The following is a 20,356-nucleotide window of genomic DNA, read 5'->3' as shown; positions in this document are numbered from 1 at the left end:
AATGTTTATAGCAGCACAATTAACAACAGCTAAACTGTAGAACCAACCTAGATCCCCTTCAACAGATGAATGGATTAAAAAGAATATGGCATATATATACAATGGAATATTACTCAGCAATAAAGAGAATAAAATCATGGCATTTGCAGGTAAATTAATGAAGTTAGAGAAGATAATGCTAAGTGAAGTTAGCCAATCCCCAAAATCCAAATGCTGAATGTTTTCTTTGATATAAGGAGGCTGATTCATAGTGGGATAGGAAGAGGGAGCGTGGGAGGAATAGATGAACTCTAGATAGGGCAGAGGGGATGGAGGGGAAGGGAGGGGGCATGGGGTAATTACTAATGGTGGAATGTGATGATCATTATTATCCAAAGTACAGGTATGAAGACACGAATTGGAGTGAATACACTATGTATACAACCAGAGATATGAAAAATTGTGCTCTATATATGTAATAAGAATTTTAATTCTGCTGTATTATATAAATTTAAAAAAGAAAAAAGAGCCACAACATGCCATCTGATAGTAGTGAAAAAGAATCTGGCTTTGCTGTGACTCTTGGTGATGATGCCCAGGCATCCCTGCTGTGATTAGCTGCTAATACTAAAAATGGGCTTTCTCAGCTGCAGCGGCCTGCAACTTACACAGCTCCCACCCACCAGCAGAAGCAGAGAACTGAGTTTCATCTCAAACTTGTTTCAAAACCATAAGCTCAAAATAAACTTTTTCTCCTCTAAGTTGTTCTTGTCAGATATTTCATTTTGCAGAGATGAAAAGTTTACTAACAGGTTTTATAAGGTCTCCTTTCCTCTCACACTTTGAAGTTCTTCTCTACTCTTTATGTCAAAAACATAAAAATTTGATGGGAGTGGTGGCACACAGCTATAATCCAAGAGACTTGGGAGGCTGAGGCAGAAGGATCACAAGTTCCAGGCCAGCTTCAGCAACTTGGCTGTCTTAAAAAACAAAAAGGGCTGAAGATGTAGCTCAATGGCAAAGCACCCCTAGGTTCCATTCCCAGTATCAAACCACACACACACACACACACACACACACACACACACACACACAGAGAAAAAAAAACATTAAAAAAAAAACAAACATAAAAACTCTGCCTCCAGTTCTAGCCTGAGCCTGGTTTCCATCCTTCTCCATTGGGAAAGATTAAAATAAAATGTGGCTTGACAATGACAGAACTCTGAGGTTGGAGGTAAATGAATAGAATGGAGAATTGCCTTTTATTTTTGTTCCAACAAACAGTTATTGTCTCATCACCTCAATACTCATACAAACACACACAGAAGTAAAACAAACAAACAAACAAACAAAAAAACAAACCAGGAAACCAAGACACACAGCGGGGAGACAGAGATTCACTAGTACAAAGATGAGCAATTATCCCCAAATTGGCAAACATTTGTGGAAAACTAGTGTCATGAACAAGAAGATTCTAGATTCAACAAACTGAAGATTTGGGAATGTTTATATTTCTAGAAACAATTGAGAAAATTGATTTTATTTTATTTCCATAGTGCTGGTATGGCAAGGGTCTCATACACCCTAGGCAAGTGCTTTATCACTGAATCACACCTCGGCCCCAGAAAATTGGTAATTTAAACCTGGATTACAATTACTTGGAGCCTGGTTCTAAACACCATCCTGCATGGACAGAATACTGGTGCCAAGAAAGTTATCAGAGGATTCTGAAAGCTCTCAATGTACCAAAAGTAAGATGTCTTCAAAAAATGATGGGCATATGTCAGTAGGACTCAGGAGCCACCTAGATGAAATGCTTGTAGCCAAGTGTGGATCCATTTAAACATCAAAATCAATAATAACTTAGTAGACCCATTAGAATGTCAATGAAATAACTTAGACCCATTAGAATGTCAATGAAATATGTAAATATAATAATGGCATCAGAAAATCACTACTTTGTAACCACTGATTTACCCAAAAATCATCAATGAATGCTAACAGTTTCAAAATCTCTCCAATAACATCCTCATTACAAAGGTAAAGTTTCAATTTTACAGAAATAAAGTAGCACCTTAAACAAGTGTTTGGCAGCAGCAGCATCAGTAATGAGACCCCCTGATGCCATGGCCTCCTGATGGGATGCAGTGGCCTTGACTATCAAAACTATCAGTACTTGTTTCATACTGAAGAATAGGAGAACCAAAAGCTAAATGCAATGCATGATCTTGGAACAGATTTTGCATAAGGTAAAATGTGCTCTCAACATTATCAGAACGACCAGCAAAACTTGAATAAGGTCTACATTTATGATACTATTGATTAGTGCTATGGAGTCAATGCCTACTTCCCTGGTTTTGCTAATTGTATATAATTGGCTAAGTAACAGAATATCCATGGGGTATTTAGGAATAAAGGGACGTGAACTCCTTGCCTTACTCCAAATAGTTCAGGGGAAAATGTGTTTATGTATGTATGTGTACACAAACATTACCAGGTGAGCCTTGTACAGAATGACAAGGCAATTGTAGCAAAATGTTACTTTATGAATCTGGGTGAAGGACAAATGGCTTTCTTCATACAATCTTTGCTATTCTTCTGAAGTTTGAAATTGTCTCAAAATAAAATTAGAAGCCTGGTGTGATGGCGAACAACTATAAACAACTGTTCTAGCTACTCTGCATGGTTTAGGCAGAAGGATAACAAACTTAAGGCCAACCTGGGCAACTCACTGAGACACTGTCTCAAAAACAAAAAGGATTGGGGATGGGGATGTGGCTCAGTGGTAGAATGTTTGCCTACCTATATTCGAGATCCTGGGCTCAATCCCTAGAACTGCTAATAATAAGTAAAATTAGGCTATTGAAATTAAAAAAAAAAAACTCAGCAGAAGGTAGGCTGGACTATACAAGAAACAAGCTAAGAAATGCAGAAGAAACAACTAGAAGACCTCATATTTATTTTATGGAAGTTCTAACTGGGCATGGTGGCACATACCTGTGGTTTTAGCTATTTGGGAGGCTGAGGTGAGATGATCACTCTAGCCCATGAGTTTAAGACCAGCCCTGGGCAACATAGTGAGATCTGGTCTTAAAATAAATAATAAATAAAAAACATCTAATGGAAGTTCTGGAAAGATGAAGGTAAAAAGAGAGTAAACAAAGCAATAACAGGAGAAAAGTTCTCTAGTTCAAGGGAAGATTAAAAGGACCTAATTAATTAGAACTAAGCAATAGAATGAATACACCTAGACATGGCAAGTTTAAACTTCAATACAAGAAAAAAAAATCCTGTTCCTTGATTGGAAAAACAAATTAACTACATAATGTGTCATGAGTTAGATACATGTCAGACTTCTCACTGGCACCAAAATGGGATACTGGGAGATCAGGGAGAAATCTCCTTAGTTAAATTCATCTCCAGTCTCATACTGGCCAAGTGTGAGGACAGAATCAAAGAATAAAAACTGCTTTTAAAATGTTCCACTGAACTAGTTCTCACAACAGTATTAGTCTTTTGTGTCTCACTTGACTTCTTTCTTCTAACAAGCTTTCCACAACTTGCATTTGAGCATTAGAGCAACAGACATGCTTCAGCAACCTGACTCATCATCCTGAGTCTGAATTGCTTTAAACACTGGCTCCCCCAAACTCTCTTCTTCTTCTCCTGGCTTGAAGATACATTCAAACCAAATATTCTATGTGACTTTTAGATAATGGTAACACTTTGGGAGTTCAAGTCCCCACATGAATTTTAGGATGAGTGAGGTGGGTGATTCCAGGTCTCCCAAGTGGTTCCACTTGGGAGACCTGGAATCACCTTGGATTTCATGGTCTGAGCATGCATGGGTGACTAAGAGTGAAAGGTACTGGATAATGGCCAGAGAGCTGATAAAATTCAGAGGAATAATAGGTAGATCACACATACTCCATTTAAAAATGAAAACAGAAATTCCTACCCCAAAGGACAATTCTAAACATTTCAGCTCCAGTCCCTACTTTTGTCCAAAATATTTTTTGTATGTACCTTTGCACTTTAACTCGTTGGGTCTCTAATACCCAGCAACAGGGTTACTTGCCTCTTTCTGCTCTTACCCTGTGCTCACGATTATTGACATGCCATGACGTCAGGTGATCTCACCCACACTGCTGACTGGACACATTCCTTGGCTATATGGATGGCCTCAGAGCTAAAACAAGGCATTTTAGGAACACGCACCTTAATTAGTAAAACACACCACACCAGAAATGTCAACGCACTACATCAGCAGGTATCCACTCAGAAAGTGTCTGCTTGAAATTATCTACCAGGACTAAACACTGCTGTTTCCTAAGGTCTATGAATACTATTAAGGAAGACTTGGAAGTAATTTCTTCCAATTGAGCAATGAGTATCACAGCTTATACTGGGAAGAAAAGACAAATTTACTGTTTTCAGGTCAGTATCTCTATAAATGGAAAGAAAGCTACCAAGTATCTAAAATTCCTGGGATAATGTCATTTTGGCATAGGGCATTAGAGTGTATGCTCATTTTAAGAAACTAACACTAAATAGGGACAAGTGTAAGGAATTTGTAATAAGCTATCTCCAAACATGCTTTTCTTTTGAGAGACATCAACCAATGCCGAATCTTTTTTTAACCACTGAGCTACAACCCCAACCCTTTTTATATTTTGAAATAAGGTCTTGCTAAGTTGCAGAGGCTGGCCTTGAGCTTTCAATTCTCCTGCCTCAGCCTACCGAAGAGCTGGGAGTAGCTGGGATTACAGGAGTTGGCTACCACACCTGGTTCAGTGCTCAATATTTTTTGGTTATTCCACAAGTTGAGTTCCCTAAGACAAGACACCAGAAGGCACACTGATGGGCAGAGTTCACACACAAAAGAAAATATCCCTGGAAGGCAGCAAGCTTCAATGGAAGGTGGGAGAAGACAGAATCCAACATTTTTTTTTTTTTCTTTTGGTACAGGGAATTGAATGCAGGGATGTTTTGCCATTGAGCTATATTCCCCAACCCTTTTTATGTTTCATTTTGACATAGGGTCTAAGTTGCTGAGGCTGCCCTCAAACTTGCAATCCTCCTGCCTCAGCCTCTCTACTCAATGGGATTGTAGGCATGTATCACCATGACCAGTCAGAATAAAAATTTTAAAAGGGCTGGAAGTGTAGCTCAGAGGGAGAGTGCCTGGCCCTGGGTTCAATCTCCAACACTATGCATATATGGCCACACCCAACAGGAGATTGACTAAAAAAATAAATTATTCCAACTAACTGGTGGAATATTATAGTAAATTTCTTTTAAAAAATTACATTTAATGAATATTTAATGGGATATTATGAGCTTAATATTGTAGAAAAAACAAAAAGATTAAAACATTCAAATATAAGTAGTGGTAATGTCTGGCAATAAAAATTTGAGTAATTTTTATTGCTTCTTTATTCTTTCCTGCTTCCCCAAATTTCTGTTATGCATTCATATTTTTATAATTAGAAAACAATGTTTTGCTTTTTTATAAAAGGGGAAAAATCCCTTCACTAGAATAGGCTTGTAAAATCTCTATACAAACGCAGGAGTGTGCAGTCACTTATCTACCCAAATTCCATGTTGGGTTTTTAGAAGTTGAAATGGGCACCCCAGGAGCCTGTATGTACACTGTCTTATTTGTTATATAAACTAATCAGATGACTGATAAACAATACAATCCAAGAGCAATATCACAAAACACATCACTAAAGTATACTAAAATAAGGTTATTTACTTAAAAATGATACATAGGACATAATCTGAAAATAGAACAAAGCAATTAATGGTAAACTTAAGGCACCTTTTAAACCAGATGCTGTACAAAATACATTTAGTGTGTTACATATCAAACATGAATCTATATTTTTGGTGTTTTACAATTGCATAATAAAACTGCTTTTTTTAAACCCTTTTTTCAATGCCTATGTACAGTTTCCTAATTAAGCTATAATGATATTTTCATTTTATACAACATATACTACATTTTAGTTTTTAAGTGGGAAAGAACAAAGGTCACTAAAAGAGCTTAAATAATTCCATTGAAAGCGGAGTAGAGAGCACAAGCTTAAATTACAGTATACTTAATCCTTTGCAAAAGCCATATTCACGTATTGTCTTCATGGGATAATCTTTCCACGTGGATTCATATGCTGCTGCTCTAGATTTAATTTGGTTCTTAGGAACGTATTTCCTCTCTGCAGTTTCCATTGTGACTCTCCTAACAATACTGAGGCAAGATTTTGAACTGCTACACTGCCACTTTAACATCTGACCCAATCAATATGATATTACCACTTTTAAATAGTACAAGGACTACAACAATTTCTTTTATAAATCAATATTTCTATTGAAATTATTTTAGATGTTTAAAAACATTTCAAAACAATATATATGAAAAGAAATGTGTTTTAATTACTCAATGTCAAATATGACCTTGGGACAACTCAGAAATGCATGTGTCTTTAAAAACTGTATTATATTTTTGTTCTAAAGAGAAAAAAGCATTTGAAAAAAAAGTATTTAATATTTGTTAGAATGCATACATAAAAACATGGCACATTCTAGGAAAACATTTTACAAAAAAGAAAAGTCACTTTCTAAATTTAGAAGCACTTCTGGACATTGGGAAGGCAACCTAACATGTTGATTAGGATTTCTTTTGTGAAAATAATTCCAGAGAAATCAGATTTAAACTTTATATTTCCAAAATTTGTTCAATAAGAAAGCACAGTAGGGCTGGGACGTAGCTCAGTAGTAGAGCACTTGCCTAGCACATAAAGGTCTTGGGTTTGGGGGCTAGGATTGTAGCTCAGTGGCAGAGCACTTGCCTTGCACACATGAGGCACTGGGTTGGATCCTCAGCACCACAAAAAAATAAACAAACAAAATAATGATATCTTGTCTATGTATAACTAAAACAATTTTTTTTTTAAAAAAAAAGGCCTTGGGTTTGATCTCCAGTGCTGCCAAAAAAGAAAAAAAAAAGTTTAGAATAAACAAACTGAAATAATTGTTTTTTTTTTTTTGATGGGGGGCAGGCACTACATTGGGGATTTAACCCAGGGCCTCACACATATTAAACAAGTGCTCTACCACCAAGCCATACCCTCAATCCTGAAGGAATCTTAATATGCTTTTAATGCTATTGAATAGAAGCACAAAGAGAATTCATGAGAAGAATTTTCTTTGAGGGTTAACTTTTGCTTTTTATATTCTGTTGTTTTGATTTTTGAAGTTTTTATGTTTTAATTATTTAAAGGAATAACTGTGTAAAGCCACATATTTTTTTGAATGCTAAATTATAAGTGGGGCCAAATAATGGCTTCCAGCATTTTACAAATTATTAACTATGGTACTATATAATACTTCTTACTAGTCTTTAAATATTTCATTTACTGCATGAACTTCAAACTTAAAAGTAAAAGGGTGAAAGAAGAAAATAAGTTTCATGAAAGGTTTTTAGATTTTAGATTGTAAATATGGCCGCATTTGCTTTTTGGGGGTGGGGAGGAGGGGTTATTGGGGATTGAACTCAGGGGCACTCAACCACTAAGCCACATCGGCAGCCCAATTTTGTATTTTCTTTAGAGACAGGGTCTCACTGAATTGCTTAGTGCCTTTCCCTTGTTGAGGCTGGCTTTCAACTCAAGATCTTCCTGTCTCAGCCTCCCAAACTGCTGGTATTACAAGTGTGCACCATCATGCCTGGCTAGCATTTGCTCTTTAACAAACATGTTATACTAGAAAATGTTTTATTGACCATGTTTCTAAGGTTAATTCTTGATACCATTTTTACTAGATCGAGTTTGTTTTAAAAAAATCTTTACAGTGGCTACATCCACTTTTTTTTTTTTTTGCAGGGGAGTGGGGGTGGGTACTGTGATTGAATTCAAGGGCCCTTAACCACTGAGCCACATCCCCAGCCCTTTCTATTTTGAGACATGGCCTCATTAAGTTGCTTAGGGCCTCGATAAATTGCTGAGGCTGACTTAAAAATCCTCCTGCCTCAGCCTCTGGAGTCACTGGGATTATAGTCATGCACCAACTGTGCCCAGCTACATACACCATTTAAAAAACATTTCTAAGAATAAAGTTTGCCTTTCTATACATATTCTCTTCATTACTAAGATGCTAAATAATTTTTAAGATTGACAGTTATCAAGGCAAAAATAAATCATGGTTAACTTGGACTATGTAAATTAAGTTTTTTTACTTGTCTCCAATCACATGGTAACCCTGATTAAAATATCTGTATTTCTCAGTGTACGGATGGGAAACACATTCTGAAAAAGCAAGTTTTGGGGTAATATCAATATGCAAATTTATTTCTTAATGAACCTTCAAACTTTTTGTTAAATGAAACTTATCCATCTAATGTGTGTTAGACAATATATTAATTTTAGCTTCAGATGACAGTCAAGTTTTTGGTGACAGGTGGGCACATGCTCTGGTTTTCCCCCCTTTAAGCTTTTTTTCTTCTTTCTAAAAAATTTTTAAAAGTTTGAACTTTTTCACTATGTTGTGACACAATCACTTTATTTCATGTTCCATTCAAAGTAATTTGTTTTACTTGATGCTCTCATGAGTTGGCTGTTTAGGAGATTAATATTTAAAAGATACTATAGAAACATAATGTATTTAAGTAAATCAGTATTCCTTGAGATAACAAAGCCTCTATAAAATATCTATCATTTTATTGAATAAACAGCTATACAGTGTAGATGAGGGTACTAAATACTCAGTTTTTGCCTTACTCTTCATTGTCTTCACAAATTTGGGACTATAAACTGTAAAACCAAATATATCAAATGATTAAATCTATGTCAGAAACATACTTAAGAATCATTGATAAACTTATGTTAGCTCTGACATAAATTCCTAATTATAGCATCCTTTTATAAAGGAAAACTCAGATGGGTATTATCTTAATGAAGTTTTGCTTGAAGTTAATGAAGTCCAGGATTTGATGTTACTTTGGATACATTAATTCTGAAAAAACTCAAATGAAGTTGTACTTTAGAACATTTTTTCCTTTAAGGATGTGAGGTACATGTGAGCTGGTTTCTGTAGTGTGAATGTATGTACATATATAAAATATGGTTGTAAAAGAGCAGGTGTTTTGCAAATAAAGCACATTACACACAAAATATAAATAACTTCCCTTTTAAAAGTTACTGAGAATAAAGAATACAGAACATGATTATAGGCACTTACATTGCTATCAAATGCAATAATTCACTTCAATAAGAAGTGTTTATGAGCATGGTTCATGGCATTAGAAGCTACAACTTTGGACAGAATGCTTCTCATGACAAAATAATTACCAAAAAAAAAAAAAAAAAGAAAAGACGGTGGTAGAAGGAAAATAGTCCAAATTGACAAACACTTTAAACTTCTTTTGGCTTTCATAGCAATTATATGGTAAAAGATATAGTTGGCGGGAAGCTACCTTAATTGCAAGGTAAATGGCTTTTATGAAATTGGCGAATCCTGGTCAGATATTGCATTTTTAAAGCATAAAACCACCAGCCACCAACATCTTCCTGTGCATTTATAAATTATTTTCTTCTAATTCAAATGGCAGCAGAGGAATACTGGTGTATGTGTGCACATGCACACACACACACACACCGTCATCCAGGAAAGCATGATGTACTATCATGAACTATGCAGAATTCCAAAGAGATCACAATCTATAGGCTGTTTTACAAAGGTAGATACAAATTTAATTTTCTCAGGTAGAAGGCAAAAGTGTGTATTTCTCCATCTCTGCTGAACTCATTTAGCTTCTAAGGCTTTCACAGAAAGCACCATTTTATGAACAGGCAATTCAGTACCCAGAGTTTGACTGGAGACTTATTCATCAGGACTGAAGTTTTGATGCAGTTCATAAAAATCCAATAAAAAAAAGAAGGCATCAAAAACCACATTTAAAATAAAGCTGTCCACATGTAAAGAATGAAGTGTTTAGAAGTTTCCAGCTTGTCAGTTACAAGAGTACTGAAAGGTTTAATGTTAGCAGCCTGTGAAGGTGTAGTGAGGAAAGAGTCTGAGAACCAAGTCAAAATCCTTATTCCATGCTAATTCCACCTGTTCTTGGGAGAACATAGTTCTTGCAGTCCAGAATTTCTCCTCAGGGTGGTTTAACTGTCAAATCTTTACATCTTGGGATTCCACCATCTTCGCAAGTGTCTTCTTGATTCTCAATGCTGTAAGTCTGGAGGCTGGATTGTGGGCCCAGCATTCTGACATCAGCTTCAAAACTGCTCGTAGACACTGAAAAGTAAACAGTACATAATGAGCAGAAATCATCTTTGGGAATATTCATCTAGAACTTCTTCAGGGGATGAGCTCCACTTACTTCATCACTGTTCCATCGGTTAGACACAACTGGCCGCAAACGTTTGACACATACAACCTCACGCATATCTTCATAGGATGGGTCACTGGGTACCATGTTGTAATATGGCAATTGGTACTCCTCTACTATCCCTGTTGGGAGAGAGAAAACACAGCAGCCATAAAAATGGTGGCGAACAAAATACATGGATTTATGCAGCCTTTCTCACTGAGCTGTGACTAAAATGAATTCCTACATAAAGAAGAAAATAAATATTGACTGGAGTGTTCACTTTTAGTAGCAAATGCATAATTTTCTCTTATTTATGTCCCATTATTTCTCTACCTCAACCAGAAACCCCATCACAATTTTGACAGTCTATCAACAAAGGGTATACTAACATATTCCTTAGCAGAGTAAAGAAAAAAAAATCATTCACTTACCCTGAAAACTTTTAATCTCAATCTAAGTATCTTCTACTTACCCAACTATTCCTTATAATAATGAATGCAGTTGTTGTTGTTATTATTATTATTATTATTATTATTTTGCAGGAGAAAGACTCACCATGATGTACAAAGAGAGTAAAGCAACAAGTCTGAGACTGTTCTCCTTAGAAAGGCCCAACTACAAGGTTGGCCCTTGGCTAGTGTCTGGGAACCTGAATGAAAAACAGTTCCCTACAAAGATGGAAACATCCCTAAACTGACATGTGTCTCCCTGTTCTCATATTGTTTGTATAAACAATTTGGTGTGTGCTGAACACCTGTGTTCAGAATTCTGGAGTCTGGAATTGGTACCTGCCAGGTAAAAGATCCTCATATGACTAGAATCCAATAAAATCTATTGGTGTTGAGTGTCTAATGAGCTTCTCTAGATTACATTGCTTCAAATACATCACAAGTTGCTCTCCATTAGGACAGGACTTTTGGAAGTTTTGCCTGTTTCTCTCAGAATTTTGCTTGAAGCACATTCTCCTTTTGCTGATTTTGATTTGTATCCTTTCAGTATAATAAATCTGAGCAATGAGGACAACTACATGCTTAGTTCTGTGGGTCCTTCCACAGGAAATGGGAGTGGTCCTGGGAACTCCTGACATATATATGAAGTTACCATTACATAACTGGAACTTTTAATTAAAAAAAAAATCAAAGAATCAGAAACATATTACTCAAACTCTTACCTCCTGTGATACAACGACGAGCCATTTCCCAAATGATCAGGCCAAAGCTATAGATGTCAGCCATTATATAGGGCTGGAAATGGTTTTTATTCAGGCTTTCATCTAGCACTTCTGGAGCCATATAACGTTTGGTTCCCACTCTGGTATTCAAGGGCACATCAACTTCATTTGTATCACTGCAACAGGAGAAAGACAACATCTAGGTTGAGAGCCAAGAACAAAATTGTTTATCTTGTGTTTTAGTTATATTTTATAAGGGTTCTCTTTCTAAAATAAATATACATGCGTACATAAATGTGTAAACGTGTGTGTGTATGTGTGTATTCATTTCCTTATCAGAAATCCTTGGGGCTAGAAATGAAATTTAGCATCTTCAGAATTTAGAAAATAGGCCCTTTAAATATGTTATATATTATAGTAGGGCGTGCACTGCTCCTTATCATCATTACTATGTCTGTAGTGAAACACTAGTCTGACTATTCTCACTAAACTGAATGAAGGCCAAAAATAACCTTATATCAGGTTCAAGTCAGGTTTTGTCACCAAAACAGTTTGGTGCCTCTCTAAGAAAGAGAATAACACTTAATATAAGAAAAAGTAAGCCAGGCTTGGTAGCTCATGCCTATAATCCTAGCAGCTTGAGAGGCTGAGACAGGAGGACTGCAAGATCAAATCCAGCCTCAGCAATGACAAGGTGCTAAATAACTCAATGAGACCCTGATTCTAAATAAAATACAAATTGGGTTGGGGATGTGGCTCAATGGTTGAGTGCTTCCAAGTTCAATCCCTAGTACCAGCTGCCCCCCGCCCCCCCCCCCCGGCAAAAAAAGTGGTAGATAATTATATTTACAAAGAAGTGAATATGAGAATGAATCATCTGCTTTTGTCACTCTCACATGGTAAATTCAGCATTCAAGACACAGGATTACATTGTTTCGGTGAAATTAGTTGTTATGAGTAATGTCTACATAAACATATTAATAATCAGTAATAAATGATTTATTAGTTTTTAATTGAGATTTTTTTAAAAATATATATTTTTTAGTTATTAATGGACCTTTATTTTATTTATTTATATGTGGTTCTGAGAATTAAACCCAGTGCCTCATACATGCTAGGCAGGCGCTCTACTACTGAGCTACAACCCCAGCCCAAGATTAAATTTTAAAGTTGAAGACATCACTGCTTTATTGTTTATGCCCTTAGGTCTAGCAGGTTCTAGGAATTATTCTCAAGCAGAAATAAATATAACACGTTGTATTTTCTCATGTAGAATTGAAGAAATATTTAAGCCAACAAACACTACATTAATTTAGAATACTACAACGCCCAAGGAAGAAGATCTAGGTGGTTCTTACAGTTGTTTCATAAACTAAAACTTGGGGCTCTGGCTGTGGCTGAGCGGTAGCGCACTTGCCTGGCATGTGTGAGGCACTGGGTTTGATTCTCAACACCACTTGAAATAAATAAAGGACTATCAACAACTAAAAAAAAAATTTTTTTAATTTAAAAAATAATAAAAAATATAAACTAGAACTTTCATTTATGGCCTGATACGAATTGTGAAATGTAAAACAACTGCTGTATTCTGGAGTTATAACATTAAAATGGCTTCAATGATTTTCTAAAAATTTTATAATTCTATATTATTAAAAACTGAGAATATCAAGCAATAATGGAGAACCAGCATGCTTATCTTTCCCCACTTAGAGAAAGATATAAACTGAGGCATGATTTCTGAAGGGATAATATGCAATATATCATAATTTTATATATATATAAAAAGAAGGACTTTGTCAATAGTCCTTCTCTAGGAGTCCATCATGAAGAAATACCTGTAGAAGTACTCAAGAATATAGTATCTATATGAATAAAATACAATAATGTTAAGACTTAAAAAATAAATAAATAAATAAATAAATGGGAGGCGATCTTAATGTCCCTTAGTTGGAGCACAGAAAAATGTACATCCATATTACTGAACACTATGAATTTATCAAAAAGAATGAGGTAAATATAAATAAACTGAAACAGAAAGATGTCTATTACAATAAAAAGCAGGAAATCAAGAATTATGTATAATTTTTACAAATAGATTAACCAAAATTTTAAACTATATATTTATTGACCTAATTAATGAATATTTACACATTTTTAGAATTCCACTGCACTGAATACAAACAAGCAGGTATCTTTTAGAAATTAAAATAATTTCAAAACAGGGGCTGGGGATGTGGCTCAAGCGGTAGCACGCTCGCCTGGCATGCGTGCGACCCGGGTTCGATCCTCAGCACCACATACCAACAAGGATGTTGTGTCCGCTGAGAACTAAAAAATAAATATTAAAAATTCTCTCTCTCTCTCTCCTCTCTCACTCTCTCTTAAAAAATAAATAAATAAATAAATAAATAAAAATAATTTCAAAACAGTGGAGCAAAGAACCACCTACCTGTTGAATTTAACAGCAAGGCCCAGGTCAGCAATGCAGCAACTTCCATTTTTCTTGATGAGGATATTTTTGCTCTTTAGGTCTCGATGAGCAATTGCAGGCTTTCCTTGGGTGCCATAAATTTCTGTGTGGAGGTGGCACAGACCACAGGCAGCTGAATAAGCCAACTTGAGCAGGGCTCTGGTGTCTAGTGTAGCACATTTCAGGAAGTCATAGAGAGATCCATTTTCATGATAATCAGTAATCAAATAGAGTTGAGTCCAGGAACCTGTGCCTTTAATATCTGCTGCTATAAAACCTGTCCAATTAATGAGTTTAAAAATGTAGTTACAATTAGAGAAGGCTAGGAGGAATCACGAATACTCATTCAGGATACTGAGAATAACTTACATTATCATGTATAGATAGTAATATTAATTTGACTTGCCTGCCAAAATTCTTGAATGTACTACCAAAAATTTTATTTCTGTCACTTATACATATAACTAGACTTCTGCAATAAATTTACAATAATCCTAACAATAATCATGAAAGTAGTAGTAATATGACTAGGGAAAAAACATGATTCTCTAGTGGAAAAGGCTTTCAATTTCAAATTCAAAAGTAGACACTTTAATAAAGTGCATAATGCTTAACCAAGAGTTAGCTCCTAACTAAATCAGCTTACTCAACTAGCCCATCAATGCCTCATCTGTTTTTTCAGTCTGGCTCACTGACTACTGATCCACAGAACTGTCAACTTTACCTTGTCCTTTCTCTTCGTCTCTCCCTTAAGGTTGGTGAGTACTCTTCTGAGTTGAATAATGTTGCCCCCAAATTCACCTAGAATCTATAAACGTGACCTATTTGGAAATAGCGTCTTTGTAGATGGGGCAACAAGATTAGGGTGGGCTCTAATTCACTGACTGGTATCCTATAAGATGGAAATGCAGATACTGGCATACAGGGAAGAAGACCATATCATGAGAGAAGTAGAGATTGAAGCATTGTCTATAAGGCAAGGAAGAGCACAGATTGCTGGCAACCACCTACAGCCAGGAAGGAACAAGAGAGATCCCATAGAGCCTTCAGAGGGAGAATGACCATGGCAACAACTGCTTTTAAACTTCTAGCCTCTGAAGCTCTGAGAAAACAAAATTCTGTTGTTTTACACCACCCAATTCATGACAATTTGTTATAGCAGCAACAGGAGAAAAATATAAGTGCTTGTTATATGCCTGACAATGTGCTATATTCACTCTCAAGGAATAGAGAAAAAAGAAATCTCAGGAAATCTAGATATAGCTAAGTACTCTACTGATTAGATCATAACTAGATTATTTTGCTACTGCATACATGAGGTAGGAAGAGGAATAGTACTAAGCACAGAACATAAAATGAAGCTTCACATTAGGTTATTGGGCTTATAAAAAGTAAAAGGAAGAAACAGTTAAAGTTACCCTAGAAAACTGCTTAAGTTGCTTATAAAAGACTTGGTTTTCATTTGAGTAAGTCCAATAAACTAGAATTACTGTTCATCTGAAACTCATTGCTATTTATTCAGCTGGGAAGCAAATAAAGTGCATGGTTGGGACTGTTGTATTTAAACTGTGTACTCTACTGGGCTTCCTTTAGCCAAATGTACATACCCACATGGCAGGTTTCTACCTGTATCCCATACCCTTGTCAGATGTGGAACAGACTAAAATCAAATCATACTCACCAAGTATATTTTCATGGCGCATTAGCACAGTTTGGTAGATTTCCGTTTCTCGAAACCAGCTAGCTTCTTCAGTGGTAAAAAACACTTTGACTGCCACTTTTTCACCACGCCATTTACCCATCCACACTTCTCCATACCGGCCTTTACCAACTTGCCGAACCATCTGAATCTGTTTGGCAATAGTTCTCTGAACCTTCACAGAAAAAAGTAAAAAGGTTTTGTGTTCTTAAAAATAACCCATTTAAACTGACAAAGGGATAAGATACTCCATCAAAAAGCAGGTATATCCAACCAACCAATTCCAATGTTAAAACTTATACTGTATTTAAAAGAAGAAACACTGTACAATGTATTCTGAAATCATTAACAAATTAGTCAATGGGATAATTGTGCCCAGAAGTGGTCACCCTTGAGTAGTCACTTTCCTTAAGGACTCAGGCTTTGGCTACATGACTTGCTTTGGGCAACAGAATAGCAAATGTGCTATAAGAAAAGGCTTGATAAATGTTTACATATAGGAGCTTGTCCTTTCTAGGTGTTTTTGGAAATCCTCTTTACAACAGATAGCATCAAGTCTAGAAAATAAATGGCCCAGCAGAACCACAGAATCTTGAGAAATAATAAATGCTTTTTTGTGTGTTTGTTTTTCTGTGGTGCTGGGGATTGAACCCAGGGCCTTGTGCATATGAGACAAGCACCCTACCAACTCAGCTACATCCCTAGCCCATATTTGTGGTTTTAAGGCACTAAGTTTTGTGGTCATTTATTATGTAGCAAATTGAATAAATCTCTTCACCTTGGTCTCTAAGGTGCGTCTGGCCCAGCTCCAGCATTCACTATGAACACTTAACATGCACTCCTTTTACTTGTTTATTTCAACTTTTAGAATTCACTCGTTTATTCTCGTCTCTAGCTCTTGCTGTATATCCAGTTCTCTTAGAGTGCTGTTTGTCTAGCTTTAACAACTTTATAGCACATGGATACTTCTCAATTACTATGCTTATCACAATTACAATCTTATTGACATACATCTTTGCTTGAATTACACTCCCTGCTCACAGAATACAGGTATTTATTTGGGATAACATCTGAAGTACAATAAGTACTTTACCTTTCATTTTTCAGAAGCATTAGTGATTATTTTAAATTTAAAAGGACGCTATGTTCCAGGTTAGAAGTGCATCTAAAATGAACTAGGACTAAAGTCTGCATAAATCTAATCTGGCTTACTTTATGCATCACTTATTACAGAATCTTTTTGTAATATTTTTTAAAAGTCAGGAATATTGAGGTATAATTTATACCCAACAAAATTAATCTTTTTTGAGAACAGAACAATAAGTTTTGAAAAATGTATGCAGTCATGCAAACACCAATATCACATTCAAGATAAAGAACATTTCCATTGCCTACAAAATTTCCCACTTAAGTTTAATCCCCTCCCCTAGTCATCGACACCAGATTTGTTTTCTGTCCCTATAGTTTTACTTTTTCTAGAATACCATGTAAACAGAAACATACAATATGTAGCCTTTTGTGTCTGGCTGTTTTAAAAACTTTACTTATTTTTATGTAGTGCTGAGGTTAGAACCCAGTGCCTCACATGTACTAGGCAAGTGCTCTACCACTGAACTACAACTCCAGCCCCTGGCTTCTTTCATTTAGCATATAATCCTTTTGAAACTGATCCATGTTGTTTGTGTATTAAGAGTTTAATGGGTAATATTCTGTTGTATTAGGAGTTTGATGTGTATTAGGAGTTTTTAAAAATGCATGCAGTCATGCAATCAAACTCCTAATGTGTATTAAGAGTTTGATGAGTAATATTCTGTTGTATAAATGTTCCACAATTTGTTTATCCATTTACCAACTGATGCACTTCTGGACTGTTCCTAATTTATGTCTGTTATGAATATAACTGCTATGACAAAATTAACATTCAAGTCTTTGTAGATATATTTTTATATTTATTTCTTAGGTAAAACAGCAGAAGAACTGCTTCAATATCAAGAAATTATATGCTTAACTTTCCGGTCAACTGGCAAACTGGTTTTCAAACTGGCTATAGCATTTTGCATTCCAATTCATGATGTATGAAATTTGTAGCTCATCTATATATCTTTGTTGGTACTTAATAATGTCAGTCTTAGTCATTAAGGTGAATGTAGTAGTACTTCATTGTTTAATCTGCACATCCCTAATGTTACAGAGCACCTTTTCATGTACTTATCTGCTATTCTTTTATCTTATTTGAAGCAGTACCAGTTTAATCTTTTGTTCATTTTAAAAAAATTGGACTGGGCAAGATGGTACAGTGGTAATCCCAGCCCTTGGAGGCTCAGGAAGAGGACTGCAAGTTTGAGGTTAAGTCTGGGCAACTTAGTCAAACCTTGTCTCTAAATAAAAGATGAAAAGGGCTGAGGATGGGCTGGGGTTGTAGCTCAGTGGTAGAACACTTACGCTTGCCAGGCACATGTGAGGCACTAGGTCTAATGCTCAGTATCACATAAAAATAAATAAGAATAAAGGTATTCTATCTATCTACAACTAAAATAAATAAATAAATAAAAGTATAAAAATTAAAAAAATTTAAATTAAAAAAGATTAAAGTGAGGGTGGGCTGAGGATGTAGTTCCATAGCAGAGTGTCCATGAGCTGTATCTCCAGTACTTTTGATACTATTTTAAATATTAATTTTAAATTTTAATTTCCAGTTGTTTGAGCTAGTGTGTATATAAAGTCTTTAATATTTATAGAATGACTATATTCTGCAACTTGATAAACTCACTTATTGGTTATAGTAGCTTTACTGTCCCAAGTTTTGGGATCTTCTACATAAACAATCAAGACTGCATATGAAGATAGTTTATTTTTCACCTTCCTAATTACAGATTCCATTAGCCAAATTTTTAAACAGGATATCAATGTATTTACTTTCAACAAATGCAATTAACCAATTAAAAACTAATCTGGATATTTAGTGTTTTATAAGGGTGCTCTCCCATTCTCTTTCGTCTACCCTACTACATTTCCTTTTGCTCATCCATTAATTTATATTTGATTGGTTCTTTTTACCTACCCATAAAGGTGAAGTTCCCTGTCATCTATTTATACGTGCACAACACATGATTTTTTAAAAGAATTCATTCTGCATTGCCTCCCCTTAACCATCCCCCACTCTGTCCAGCCCTTTTATTTTTTGGCTTCAAACTTGTGACCTTCCTGCCTCAATGTCCTGAGTTGCTGGGATTATAGGCACACACTACCATACCTAGTGCTTACTATGAAACTTTAACCTACCAATAATGGTAATCCAGATCCACTACCAGAACTCTGTGACTGATCAATAAGGTCTTTTAATGATTCTCCCACTGGAATAAATGCTTCATCCTGTTCCAAATCTCGATTGTAACGACGTCTGCTTGAGATGCCCTTGCAATAATGTCTTTTAAAAGAGAAGAAAAGTATATATTAAAATTCTATAACTATATAATTCTGAGCTAAGAAAAATCTCAATATTTTTCACACAGCCATCATTCCTTCAGACTGAATCATATTCAATCAATATTATTACAGAAAAATAAATCCTCTGTTACAATATACCTAGAGAAGGGGTTTAAGATGTGTAATGTTGTGTGTTGGTTAAAATGGAGAGATGTTCACAGTATACAGACAAGTGAAAAATAAATAAAAGATCAAAAAAGCAGATAAAGTGTCATTCCACCTGCCAAAAAGTTTTAAATATATGCTTTTAATATTTTTTATTCTGAGACAGGATCTCAATAAGTTGCTGAGATTATAAAACTGGACCACCATGCCTGGCTTAAATCATTCTGAAAATGTGTACAGTTTTCTCTCAGTCTGTGACAGCCAAGGCATTCCATTTACGGTGTTTTTATGTTAGTTTTAAATTTTAATGTAGTCAAATTAACCAACCAACCTTCTCTTTTTTGAGATATGATTTTGTGTCTTAAAATAACCTCCCCCTGCAAAAAAACAAAACAAAAAAGATTACCCAGCCCTAATGTCATAAATCATCTGATTTTAAAATTCTGATTTTCTCATCAAGTTATTTTATCCACTTGGAATTTATAATATGTAATGGAAATTAGGCACAAATCAAGTTAGATTTATATTCTGTGTGGACAGTCCAATTTATTTAACAATTTTTATTATTTTTAAAAACTATATGGGTAATCAACTCAAATGGATTAAAATTCAAAAGGCATTACAAAGATGTACTGTGAAAAATCTTCCCTCCCACTCCTATCCCTTAGTTATCAAATTCACTTTCCTGAAAGCAAACTATTTCTAGTTTCCAGTGTAACCTAAAGACCACTTATGCATATTCAAATCAAAATTTATATTTTAATGCTCATTTCCTCTGCTTTTCTTTTACTTCCAGAAGTGGCAATATACCATACACACTGTTCTGCATCTTGCCTTTTCACTTGGCAACGTATCTAGGGTATCATTCCACATTAGTACATAAACAGCGTCCTGGTTTCTTGAATGGCTAGATATTATTCCACTATATGGCATTAACCACTCCCTTACTGATAACACTTAGATTGTTTCTAGTCTCGTTATATATAAGTGTGAAATGAAACAATTTTCTGGTATATCTATATGTGCAGTACAACTTCAGGGAAGTTAACACTGAATTTGTAATTCTAATGG

General features: G+C 35.4%; 1 protein-coding gene across 5 annotated transcripts in view; it reads right to left on the bottom strand.

The window, feature by feature from the left end:
- Positions 1-5,726: 5,726 nt before the first annotated feature.
- The window catches only part of Bmpr1a (bone morphogenetic protein receptor type 1A), a 131,125-nt gene continuing 116,495 nt past the window's right edge, over positions 5,727-20,356 (bottom strand). For all 5 annotated transcript variants that reach the window (XM_026397023.2, XM_026397021.2, XM_026397020.2 and 2 more), the window contains 6 exons: positions 18,977-19,121; positions 15,677-15,869; positions 13,975-14,272; positions 11,526-11,701; positions 10,364-10,494; positions 5,727-10,278 (listed from right to left, as the gene is read on the bottom strand). In XM_026397023.2, the coding sequence (XP_026252808.1) occupies positions 10,153-10,278; positions 10,364-10,494; positions 11,526-11,701; positions 13,975-14,272; positions 15,677-15,869; positions 18,977-19,121 (1,069 nt within the window). In that variant the 3' untranslated portion in view covers positions 5,727-10,152. The remainder of the gene's footprint in view (positions 10,279-10,363; positions 10,495-11,525; positions 11,702-13,974; positions 14,273-15,676; positions 15,870-18,976; positions 19,122-20,356) is intronic.

Source organism: Urocitellus parryii, chromosome 5 (genome assembly GCF_045843805.1).
Source record: "Urocitellus parryii isolate mUroPar1 chromosome 5, mUroPar1.hap1, whole genome shotgun sequence".
NCBI classification, from domain to species: Eukaryota; Metazoa; Chordata; class Mammalia; order Rodentia; family Sciuridae; genus Urocitellus; species Urocitellus parryii.
Note: the sequence above shows the minus strand (reverse complement) of the source record. Positions and strands in the feature narration are given on the sequence as shown.